Raw genomic sequence first — 12,229 nt, forward strand, 5'->3', positions numbered from 1 at the left:
GGAGGAGGAGGAGGAGGGGAAGGAGAAGAATAATAACAACAACAATAACAACAACAACAAGACCCCCTCCCCCTGCCATCACTGATACCAGGAAGATCTGATCTGTCCTATTCCCTCTGGTTCCCCAGATCCCCCTCTCTGAGCAGTTGGCAGAGCAACCTCTGCCCTGTCCCTGCCCACAACTAGACCTTTCTCCTTCCTGCCTGTCACACAGAGGATTCCAGTCACCAAGTCTTCCACAGTCTGCATCTCACCTAGCTCTGGGGCCCTTCCCTCCTTATGCCAGACACTGCCACCCTCATGGTACCTTTCCACTCCAGAGGCCACTGCCTTTCTGGGGAGCTACCTGCAGAAGAGAAGATGGGACGGTGGAGACTCGTGCCCATCCAGGCTCACTCTACTGCTGCCTCGACTCCCTGCATTGGATCAACCTTCCCGTGGTGCATCCCGTGAGTACCCATTCATTGGGGAAACTGATGATCCTTCCTAGCCGACTGAATCCACATGGATCCCAGTCACTTTCAAAGCCATTAACTGGCTACGGAAGAAGGGCAAACGCTAGAAGAAGAAGCACAGCCCGAGAACTCTTCTGGGACTATCCAGAGGGTCCTACAAAATGGCTTGGTGATCAGTATAAAATCAAATCAATTCGAATGGCAATCACTGCCCACCCTCCCCCAGCCCTCTACCCACCACCCCACTTTCCCCCAGGCTTTGGGCCTGTGTGTGAACTCCAACAGGCTGTGCACAGACAAACTTTCATCACTTAGGCAGTAGTCACATGACAACTCAGCCCCTAAGCAGCAAAATGAGGGTTGGGGCAGGTAAGGGATTAAATTCTGTTACAAAATAAATAAAATAGTCCTGAAGAGATGGATTCGCTTGCCAGGAAGAGTGTGGGCTTTGCCATGTGCACAGCCTAGGTTTAAGCCCCAGCACCACACAAGCTGTGCTATGACATGAGACTACTAGCTCTGCTGCTCTCATCTATCTCTCTTTCTATCTCTGAATGAAAAAGTCAGAGAACCTGTGCGGTGATGCATCCGGTTGAGTTCAAATGTTACCATGCTCAAAGACCTAGGTTCAAGCCCCCTGTCCCCATCTGCAAGGGGGAAAGCTTCATAGGTGAAAAAGCAGGACTGTATCCTCTATCTATCTATCTATCTATCTATCTATCTATCTATCTATCTATCTATCTGTTTCCCCCTCCACTTTCTGTCCTAACAAATTGAAGTAAAGGGGACAAAAGAGGAAAAATAGTCACCAGGAGCCATGAATTCATGTATAGGCATCAAGCCCCAAGCCCCAGTAATAACCCTGGATGTGATATATATGAAAAAGTGAGACCGGCCAAAACAGACCACCTGGTTAGTATGCTGCTTGCCAAGTGAGCAACCCAGGTTCAAAAGTGACCTGGCACACTGAAGGAAAATTCAGTCCAATTCTCTCTCTCTCTCTCTCTCTCTCTTTCTCTCCCTGCCACCCTCCCTCCCTCCCTCTGCCTCTCTAGCTCTATAAAAGAAAAGAAGTCATCCTGGGAGCAGTGATATCACACAACTGCCTCCACAATGAAAGTGAAATACATAATTTAAAAAACTAAAATAAGGAGGTCCAGTAATAAGGCAATGAGACTGAGTTTCTGGTATGTCTCATCAACTTGGCAGGAAAGCCAACCCCCAAAGGAGAATGCCAAGAATTCTCTAAGAATGACAGCATCACCAGAACAGCAGGTCTAGCCTCCTGCAGTGGCATGTTAGAAAGGGAAGACGTAGATGGGATCGTCTGTGTGTATTAAAAAGTAAACGAAGGAGCACCCAGTAGAGTACACGTTACCATGCTTGAGGACCTAGGTTCAAGGACTGGTGAAGTAGGCCTGAAGGTGCCTCTCCTTCTCCCTCTCTACCTTTCACTTCCCTCTCAATTTCTCTGTTCCAAAAAGTAAAAGGGAAAAAAACTGGCTGCCAAGAGAAATTAACTTGTTGTGCAGGCATCAAGCACTACTAATAACCCTTGTGGCAGATAGGTGATAGATAGATAGGTAGATAGATAGATAGATAGATAGATAGATAGATAGATAGATAGATAGACAGACTGACAGGAACAGAAGGAGCCCCATAACTTTGCAGTTTGCCAGAGAAAAGAAGATTCACCAGGAAAGCCCACCTGTATGGAACAGGGTGCTACATCGGTCATGTGGGGAAAGAGCCTGTTTGCCTAGCAGACAGGGGGCCAGGGAGAGAGGGCACCCAGCATGGAGGAGGGGCTGCTAAGAGACACTCAAGCAGCCCCAAGACAGCAGGTAAAACTAACAGGAAGAAAGGTGGAGCCAGGCTGGGCTGAGCCTTCTATGAATCAAACTTTTGAACGGGGTGGCACACCCTGCCTAAAACACTAGCCTCCATCACATTTCCTATAAAAGCTCTCAGTCCTGCTGACCTGGCCTGGTGTTCCACACTCCGCTGACCAGCCTCTTGCTCCATCCTTCCTATATATTGGGTAAGTCCTTCTCATTCCCTTTATCTGGATGATCTGAGTTTGTAAATCCAAGGCTGGTAGTGCTGGCTTCTGGCAGAAATTGCCCATTGGGACTGAGCCCCAGGTTAGCACACCCCCAGCAGGAAAGGGTTTCTCTTCCTCTTCCTCCCACTCCCTACCCCTCATACTCCCACAGCCACCCACATGCCTTCCCAGTCCAGGAAAGGTCTCTAGATGCTAGGGTTCCAGAAGCCTCTTTGCAGTTCTCAGGGGATGCACAGCCAGAATCTACTTCCTTCTGCCAACCTACCAAAGTGTTGGAAACTTCTAGAAGCAGGAATTCCTTGTAGCAGCTTTCCTTCACCCTCAGGCTGCTATTTCACTAAGTTGAACCTGTATATTTATCCTGAGGGAGTGGCAATGTCCCAGAAAGATCATCCTATTGTTGTTACTGTTTAGAGGTCAGTAGCTAAGGTCTGAAAAAGAACAAGGGGGCCAAAGAGATGCTTCACCCAGTGGAGTGAGTACCTTGCCCCAGGTGTGTAGCCTAGGTTAAAGCCTGTCACCACATGAAAGATGCTACAGTACTGGAGCAAACTTGGGTTCTGAAATTTCTATGAATGAATGAATGAATGAATTTTTAAAAAGTGACAGAGTATTGAAACCATACAAGTGCAAAACTCTGGCTCCATGAAAAATTAAAAAGGATGGAGCCTATTTGTGTCTCTGCTGAGATACAGTTTTTGTACCTCGATGCACACAAGTTAAGTCTGCCTGGTTATTTGGGTAACAGCCTGTAAGAGGATACTCCTGGAAGAGCCCACCTGAGCTTCACTAACCCCTCAAGTCTTTGTGGCCTCAGTGAGCTGCACTGTCCACTATAGGGTCTCCTGTCTCTTTACTCTCCAGCCAGACCTCACTCTTCCCAGAGCCTCCTTTGCTTCACTCTCCTCTCTGTGACTTTCAGCTCCTACATCTTGCACCATCCCTTGTTTCCTTTAATCTTACCCCCTCCTTGTGATCTCTTGGAGGCTTTAGCCAAAAATCTTAGCCTCTGTCTACCCAGCCACATCCAGGACCCACAGCAGCCTATACCCGGGTCCCCAGCTAATGAAAAAGGCCACATGCCCTTACAGCTAGATTCTACTCATGTGCCACCAGGGCTATGGGCCTGAGTGAACCCCACACCTATGGTCAGGCTGGCCTCAGGGCTGAGCACACAAGTCCTATTCAGAGAAACTTAGACTACCAGTATAGGGTGGCCTCCCACCCAGGAAGCACTCCAACTCTGCATCCCCAACAGCTGGCACCCCAGCCTCCTCCTGAGCACCTCCCCAAAAGGAAGATGGAAAGGACAGAGGTAGGACCCTGGAGAGTCCTCCCCAAGGTTGAAATTTACTCACCTCTTGCTGTCTGTTGAGGTTATTAGAGTGGCCCTAACATCCTGTGACAGGAAGAGCAGGGGACAATCAAAAGCTCATGGCACTTGTGATCAAGAGATAAAGGTTCTGAGATGTCTTGGTTGCCTCTAGCTATGGGCAAATAATCTATCTTCTCCCAACCTGTTTTCTCACCTGCAAAAAAAAAAAAAATGGAGATGGTAAGGTCACCTATGAAAGTGCCAGGTGAGCAGTGGCATGAACATAACTATCCACAAATTATGTGTGTGTAATAACAGAATAACAATTATTAATAGCTGGCACTTAGCGCACACCAGCACCTGCCAAGAATTTCATGAGAATTATCTCTTTGGATCTTCACAGTAATCTAGTAAACAACTATGAGTGATTCCTTCATCTCACCATGAGTAAACGGAGGCCAAAAGAGGCAAAGCCACGTGACAGGTAGTTGGCAATCCCACTGTCTCTCACTGTTATGTGCTTCCTCTCTCTAGTTGCTGTGTGTGTGGTAGCAAAGGACAGTCAGTGTCCAGGACAGACAGCAGTCAAGGGAAGGATGCAGATGCAGACATGCTCCCAGATGAGGCTCACTGTGGCAGATCATTGGGACATATCTTTCTTTTATTTATTTATTTATTTATTTATTTATTTATTTATTTATTTTGGATAGAGACAGAAAGTAATTGAAAGGTGGGGAGTAAGCAGACAGTGGGTTGGGGGAGAGAGACAGAAAGACACCTGCAACACTGCTCCATTGCTTATGGAGCTCTCCTCGCACCCTGGCATGTGGGGACTGGGGCGTTGAACCTGTGTAAGGAGGCTTCTCAATTCTCTTTCTCTCTAGATCCACTGTGAAGAAGATGCCCCAGCTATTAAAAAACATTGGTGGGATCATCGACTCTTTTAAGCGCTATGCTAGGCTAGAGGGAGACTGCACCGTGCTCACCCGGGGAGAGCTGAAAAGGCTCCTGGAAACAGAGTTTTCTGATGTCATTGTGGTATGTGTGCTCTGGCCTGGGGGCAGAAGGGGGTAGGTGGAAGAGGAGCAGGAGGAAGCATCTTCAACTGCAGGTGCTTTGCTTAAGAATCCAAAGGGGCGGCTGCTGTCTACAGACCTGCTCGTCCCCAAGTTCTCATCATTGACTTGTGGACAGGGACAAGGTGTTGTCACTGTGCCCTGGTCTTGGTTGGAGTAAGCACCCTGACTCCGATAGTTTTTAATGTGGAAGCACAGTGAAAGGATTCTGTAGGGTCAGCTCAGGGAAGAACAGAGTCTTTAAAACAGAGATGATTATTACTTTTTGTTTCTCTTCTTCTGTTTCTTTCTCACTTTATTTTATTATTGTTGTTGTTATTATTATTATTATTAATTATTATTACAATCAGAGTTGTTGCTGGGGCTTGATGTCTGCATGATGAATCCACTGTTCCCAGAAGTCAATGTTTTTTTTTCTTTTTGGGGCATAGAAAGAAATTGAGAAGGAAGTGGGGAGAGGGGGAGGGGGAAACAAATAGACTTGCTATACTGCTTCATCACTACTGATATTTAACCCCTGCAGGTGAGGACTGGGGACCTGAACTCAGGGCCTCATGTGCTTTCAACCAAGTGTACCGCTGCTGAGATACCAAGCTTTTCCCAAGTCCTTCACACAGCTGCTCATCTGTTAATAAGTGTCCACTGGTCCACTGGAAGCACAGCTCAGCTCTGAGGCTTGTGTCCAGTCATTATATTACACATGAGGTTTTATAAAGCAGTTGGTTAACAGTTAGTGTATGGGGGGGGGCTGGGGCACCCCTCCCTAACAAACTAGAACCAGGATGCACCCCCTGCCCATAGTTTCCATCACCATCAGAATGGCAAAGGTCTTGGGGACAGCAATGTATTGGAAATCACAGTATGCCACTTGTACAAACCCAGGCTAGCCAGGGCCCCAGAAGGGGACCAAACCTCAGTGAGGGTCTCAGGTCAACCTCATGGGACCACATTCCCTGTGAAATGCTTCATGAAGCTAAGAAGTAGACTTCACTGCAGGTGGGAGAATCCAAAATACCCATTTGAGCTCAGTCACTTCTTCCTTCTTTGCTAATTCCTCATCAAATTTTTCTGGAGGCAAAGCTAATAAAACAGCTCACTTGGATAGTGTTCCTGCTTTGCCATATGCACAGCCCAGGTCCCAGCTCAGCCTCTACCACATTGGAGGAAGATGTGGTGTAATAGTATCATTCCCTTTCTCTTTCTCTGCCTTCTGTCTCTTTCTCTTTAAATAAATTTTATTTATTTATTTATTTATTTATTAAAGAGAGGCACAGGGAAAAATATAGGGAGATGGGGGAGAGATAGAGGCAGAGACCAGAGCAGTGCTCAGCTCTGGTGATGGTGTTGCTGGGGTTTGAACCTGGGACCTTAGAGCCTCAGGAGTGAAAATTCTTTGCATGAACATTACACTGTCTCCCCAGCCCCACTCTTCTCCTCCTCCTCCTCCTCCTCCTTCATCATCATCATCATCATCATCATCTTCTTCTTCTTCTTCTTCATCTTCTTCTTCTTCCTCTTCCTCCTCTCCTTCTCCTTCTCCTTCTCCTTCTCCTTCTCCTTCTCCTTCTTCTTCTTCTTCTTCTTCTTCTTCTTCTTCTTCTTTTAAGATTTTATTTACTTATCTGTGAGAAAGGAGAGAGAGAAAGAGCCATACATCACTCTGGTACATGTGAAGCTGGGGACTGAACTCAGGATCTCATGCTTGAGAGTCCACTGCTATTTCCACTGTGCCACGTCCCAGACCCCCACTCTGTTTCTATCTCTCTGAAAGTCAGTTCAGAGGAGGGAAGCACCAAAGAGGAAAAAAAAATCTGTAGGCCAGAAATCATGCTGGAAATTTAAAGTGTTTTTTTCCCCTAGGGGAGAGGGACAGGGTCAAACATGAAAAGAAGGACCACATCTTAGAGCAGCTGTAGTGGTGTGAGTGTAGTGCTAGGGGCTGGGTAGTGGGTGGACCCTGTTTCATGAGTTCATATAGTCCTGTCTCATCCCCAGAGGCCCCACGACCCAGTCACGGTGAATGAGATCCTGCGCCTGCTGGATGAGGACAAATCAGGGACTGTGGACTTCAAGGAGTTCCTGGTCCTGACATTTAAAGTTGCCCAGGCCTGCTATGAGACGCTAAGCAAGATCCCTGAGGGCACGTGTGGACTGCAGACATCGCAAGAGCTAGGAGATGGACAGAGGAGTGGGGCAGGTACAGGAAGGGCAGAAGAAGGGCAGTGGCAAGAGGGAAGCCTCCATGGACAGGCTCCCATGGGGCAGGGAAGGGCTGTGATTGAGAACCAGGGTGGCAGTGCCACTCAGCTCAGTGGCTATGATGAGCTGCCTGAGTCTCAGAGACAGAAGGAGATCCAGAAGACACAAGCCAGGGGGGATGGGGATCAGACCCACAGACCTGAAGGAGAGCAGAGTCATCAGACTGGAGAGAACCCATCAAAGAAACAGACACAGTCCAGTCAGCAAGACAGAGTCTGGGAAGGTGCCAGAGTGACAGCAAAGGGAACTCAGGCCCAGGAGGGTGTCACCCAGGCTGGGGAGCAGGACAGGAGCAGTCACACAGGAAGCACTGACACCCAGTCACAAGAGCCCATGAATGGCCAGACCACAGGGACTGTGGCCCATGATCAAGAAAAAAGCCAGACTAGCCAGGTGGTGGCAGGAGGACACAGTCAGACACAGATAGGGTCGCACACTCGGGTCACAGAGCAGAACAGAAACCAGACAGGTAGCACTGGCATGCAGTCACAGGAGTCTGTGAGTGGTCAGACCACAAGGACTGTGACCCATGATGGAGACAGGACACAGACTAGCCAGGTAGTGATAGGAGAACAAGGTCAGACACAGGTAGATGCCAACCAGACTGTGGAACAGGGTAGGAGTCAGTGGGCAGAATACACAGGCACCCAGTCACAGGGGTCTATGAGTGGCCAAACCAGTGGAAATGTGACCCACAGTCAAGACAGGACCCAGACTAACAAGGTGGTGACAAGAGGACACAGTCAAACACAGACAGGGCCACACTCTCTGACACACACGCAGACTCCACAGCAGAACAGGAACCAGACAGGAAGCACAGGCACCCAGTCACAGGGGCCTATGAGTGGCCAAACCAGTGGAAATGTAACCCAAAGTCAAGACAGGACCCAGACTAGCCAGGTGGTGACAGGAGGGCACAATCAGACACAGACAGGGTCACACACCCAGGCTGTTGAGCAGGGATGGACCCAGACTACAGGGCATGAAAGGACTGAACTGGAGGGTTGGACTCAGACACAGTCAAGAAGTGGCCCAAGATGGGCACATGTGAGCAACTTTGAGGCTGGGGAGACAGTGCCAAGAGTACAAACCCAGACTGGAGCTGGACCAGGGACAGGAAGACAGGCAGAGAGCAAGACCACCACAACTCAGCAGGAATGGACAGATGACCACTCCAGTGAGACTGTGTCCCAAAAGCAGGGCCAGGAGACAGTGCAGAAGGAGGGGAAACCAGGCATGACAGCCAGTGGGCTCTATTCCTACTTAAAGAGCACCAACCCCTGAGCATCCTACCCTGGGCCACAGCGCTAGAACAGGAACAGCAGGAGGTGGCCAGCTCATCCTGTTGGCATGTCCCTGGATACCAGCTCTTAAGCCTGGTGCCTCTCTCTTGGGTCTTTTAAGCCTCAGGTCTCACTCATTTTGCCATATAACCCTGTCAGAAGTAGAAGACATGGAAAAAAATGATTCTTTTATGTTGAATTCTCCTCTACGGGTAGGTGTTTCCAGGGCTTCTTGTTGCTTTGCCAACTGTCCACTGTTACATCTATTCTAATGCATCAATTAAACCTTCCTAAGCAATCGTACTCTATCCTCTTCAATCACATTTGCTGCCCTGATGGCTAAGGGTATAGGGATATGAAGATGAACTAGACATGATTCCCAGCCCTCTTGGAGAGCATCCAGGTGAAATGAGATGGCATGATGTCTCAAGAGACATAAAACATTGGAGAAGAGATAATGCACTTGAACTTTGCTAGTGATGAATAGGCAAAGGTTTCAAGCCATGTGAAATAGGAAAAAAAAATGAAGATTTTTCATGTTGCCAAAGTTTGCAGGTAGGAAATGGCAGGGATAAACCTAGCTCTTTTAGGAAAACTCAATGACATATTGCACGTCTGAGCATAGGAAAACAGAACACAGGGGCAAAGAATTCCCCAGAAGAGCCGAGAGGAAGTCACACAGTGCCCTCTACCACTACTGCAATCCCCCAAAAGAGATTCTGGCCATGTGATCTTGGAGCCTACTTCAGCCTTGGAATAAAGCCCCATTCTTAGGAACTGGATTCCCAGGGAGCTTCTAGAAGGAGGAAGGTGGTTTACTCTGGAACTATGAGAGAAAATAAACATGTGGTTCCCAAAAGATAAATGGAGAGAGGTTAAGGGGGGAAAAGTGAGAGTAGGCAGTCCATCCCAGTCAACTCAAACCTTGTTGGATAGATCTGGGGGTTACAGAAAGATTCCCCAAGTTTCAGGTATAAATGAAGAGTCTTATAAATGTAGTGGATCCAGTGAATCAAATTGAAACATAATCCAAGGACATCTTAAAAAAACACGACTCCCATTCAACAGAACATGACTGAAACTTCATTCCAAAAGGAGGAGTTTATTCAATTAAATGTAGAAAAAGGAAGCCATGGAAGCCACTAGCAATCTTAGCCAGGGGGCCAAGTCCCAAGACCTAGGAGGTGGCCCATTGGATAAAGTGTTGGCTTCTCAAGCATGAGATCCTGAGTTATATTCCTGGAATTGAATGTGCCAGAACTCTCTCTCTCTCTCTCTCTCTCTCTCTCTCTCTCCCTCTCTTAAATAATTTTAAGAAAATAGCTCACCTGGGTAATGCATCTGCCATCTGATTTGCCATGCCATGCTTTGCTAAGTTTGAGCCTGTCCCCAACTGCACTGGAGGAAGCTTCATTGCTTTACTGTCTGTCTTGCTCTGTCTCTATCTCTGTCTCTGTCTGAAAAAAATCATCCAGAGTGGTGAAACAGTAATGACAAAAAGGAGGCAGATAGGAGTCGGGTGGTAGCACAGCAGGTTAAGTGCACATGGTGCAAAGCATAAGGACCAGTGTGAGGATCCTGGTTAGAGCCACCCGGCTCCACAGTTGCAGGGGAGTCCCTTCACAGGTGGTGAAGCAGGTTTGCAGGCGCCTATCTTTCTCTCACCCTCTCTGTCTTCTCCATCTCTCTCCATTTCTCTCTGTCCTATCTAATAATGACATTAATAACACCAACAATAATAACTACAACAATAAAAAAGCAACAAGGACAACAAAAGGGAAAATAAATAAATATTAAAAAATTAAAATAAAAATAAAGAGGAAAGTATACATAAATATATAAATAAAGTTATAAATAAAGCATGAAGGAGTGAAAAGAAAAGGGAAGAGAAGGGAAGGGAAAGGAAAGGAAGGGAAGGGAAGGGAAGGGAAGGGAAGGGAAGGGAAGGGAAGGGAAGGGAAGGGAAGGGAAGGGGAAGGGGAAGGAAAGGAAATGGAAGGGAAGGGAAGGGGAAGGGGAAGGAAAGGAAATGGAAGGGAAGGGAAGGGGAAGGAAAGGAAATGGAAGGGAAGGGAAGGGAAGGGAAGGGAAGGGAAGGGAAGGGAAGGGAAGGGAAGGGAAGGGAAGGGAAGGGAAAGGAAAGGAAGGGGTGGATTAGAGAGATGAGAGGTTGTGCCTATGTGTCAACAATAGTACTGTAAACCATTAATCCCCAATAAAATAAGAGAGACAGAAAGAGATAGACACATGAAGATAAATAGATGATAGATAGATAGATAGATAGAGTGATAGATGATAGATACATAGATAGACACATAGATAGATAGATGCATAGCTATGTAGGGCTAGGGAGATAGCATAGTGGTTATGCAAAGATACTCTCAAAGATACTGCCTGAGGCTCTGAGGTCCCACGTTCAAGCCTCAGCACCATCATAAGCCAGAGCTGACCAGTGCTCTGGGGCATCTCTGTCTTTCCCTGTCTCTGTCTCTCTCTCCTCCATATACCTCTTTAAAGTTATTATTACCTTTTTTATTTATTGGTTAGAGATAGCCAGAAGTTGAGAGGAAGGAGATGTTAGAGAAAGAGACAGAGAGACACCTGCAACATGGCTTCACTACTTGCAAAGCTTTCCCCCTGCTGGTGGGGACCAGGGGCTGGAACCTGGGTCCCTTGTGTACTGTAACATGTGCACTCAACTGGGTACGCCACCACCTGCCCCCCATACACCTTTATCTTCTGTATTTTTCTCATTAAAATAAAGTAAATAACATTTTCAAAAGAAAGATATAGAGAGTCAATTCCCATTGGCAAGCTCTATGGAGGTGACAGATTCCTATCCAGTCAGTAGGGAGGTGACATTCATCCTCAAATACAGAATTTCTGTCCTCTGATTCTGCGGTCCCTTTATGCTTATGCTACCTGGTTGTCCATGTAGATGAAAAAGCACTGCCCAGGAATCTATGTGGCCAGTCTACCCAGCAGTGATGTTTCCTGATATAATCATAAACTGAAAACCAGGGTCTGTCCTACACTCTGGGTTTGGCAGACAGGACACAGTCAATCAAGACAAGTGTCCCCTCTTGCTGTACTTCCAAGCCTGGAGCCCTGTGTGAGGGCCTGAACCCGCCAAGATACAGGAGCTGCTCCATCTCTGTCTTCTCAGGAAACACTGCTCTTCTTCCTCAAACCTATAAAGTTTCTACACAGAGGCTCCTTTCAAACAATGGGCAGGATATTTTAGAGCCAAGAGGGAAGTTATGTGGCAAGTAGATAGTGTTGGTGGGAATGGCACATAAAATTGTTCATAGGCCTTAAGATGGGTATTGTCCCTTTTGGAAGACAGAGAAAGCAGTCTTCCATATAACGTCAAACATATTTAAGTACACTTGCAGACCATTTATATATAACCCCTATGGAAATAATAGCCCTGGAGGCAAAAGGAAGGAAGGAGGAAATGGAGGGAGGGAGGCAGAGAGGAAGGGAGGAAGGAATATTTCTAGACCTTTAGATAGATTTTAACTTTGCACATGATATATTTGGATAGAGACAAAGAGAAATTGAGAGGAGAGAGTTAGAGAGACAGAGAGGCACCAGCAGCACTGCTTTACCACTTATGAAACTTTCCTCTGCTGGTAGGGACCGGGATCTTGAACTTTGCACATTGTAATGTGTGTGCTTAACCAAGTGTGCCACCACTTGGCACCCCTGCACGTATTTTTTCTAACTTAAACAAAATAAATATGGAACTGATATACATAGATGAATATAGACAT

The 12,229-nt window shown here is 47.1% G+C and overlaps 1 protein-coding gene and 1 long non-coding RNA gene across 2 annotated transcripts in view; both read left to right on the top strand.

Moving 5' to 3' along the window:
• LOC132541358 (uncharacterized) overlaps window positions 1-12,229 on the top strand; it is a 400,798-nt gene that overhangs the window by 358,733 nt on the left and 29,836 nt on the right. The window lies entirely within an intron of this gene.
• On the top strand, window positions 4,708-8,753 carry CRNN (cornulin). The gene is made up of 2 exons (XM_007530693.2): window positions 4,708-4,873; window positions 6,907-8,753. The coding sequence occupies exons 1-2, from the start codon at window positions 4,736-4,738 to the stop codon at window positions 8,452-8,454; spliced, it is 1,686 nt and encodes a 561-aa protein (XP_007530755.2). The 5' UTR covers window positions 4,708-4,735; the 3' UTR covers window positions 8,455-8,753.

The sequence above is a fragment of the Erinaceus europaeus genome, chromosome 11, assembly GCF_950295315.1.
Source record: "Erinaceus europaeus chromosome 11, mEriEur2.1, whole genome shotgun sequence".
Classification (NCBI taxonomy): Eukaryota; Metazoa; Chordata; class Mammalia; order Eulipotyphla; family Erinaceidae; genus Erinaceus; species Erinaceus europaeus.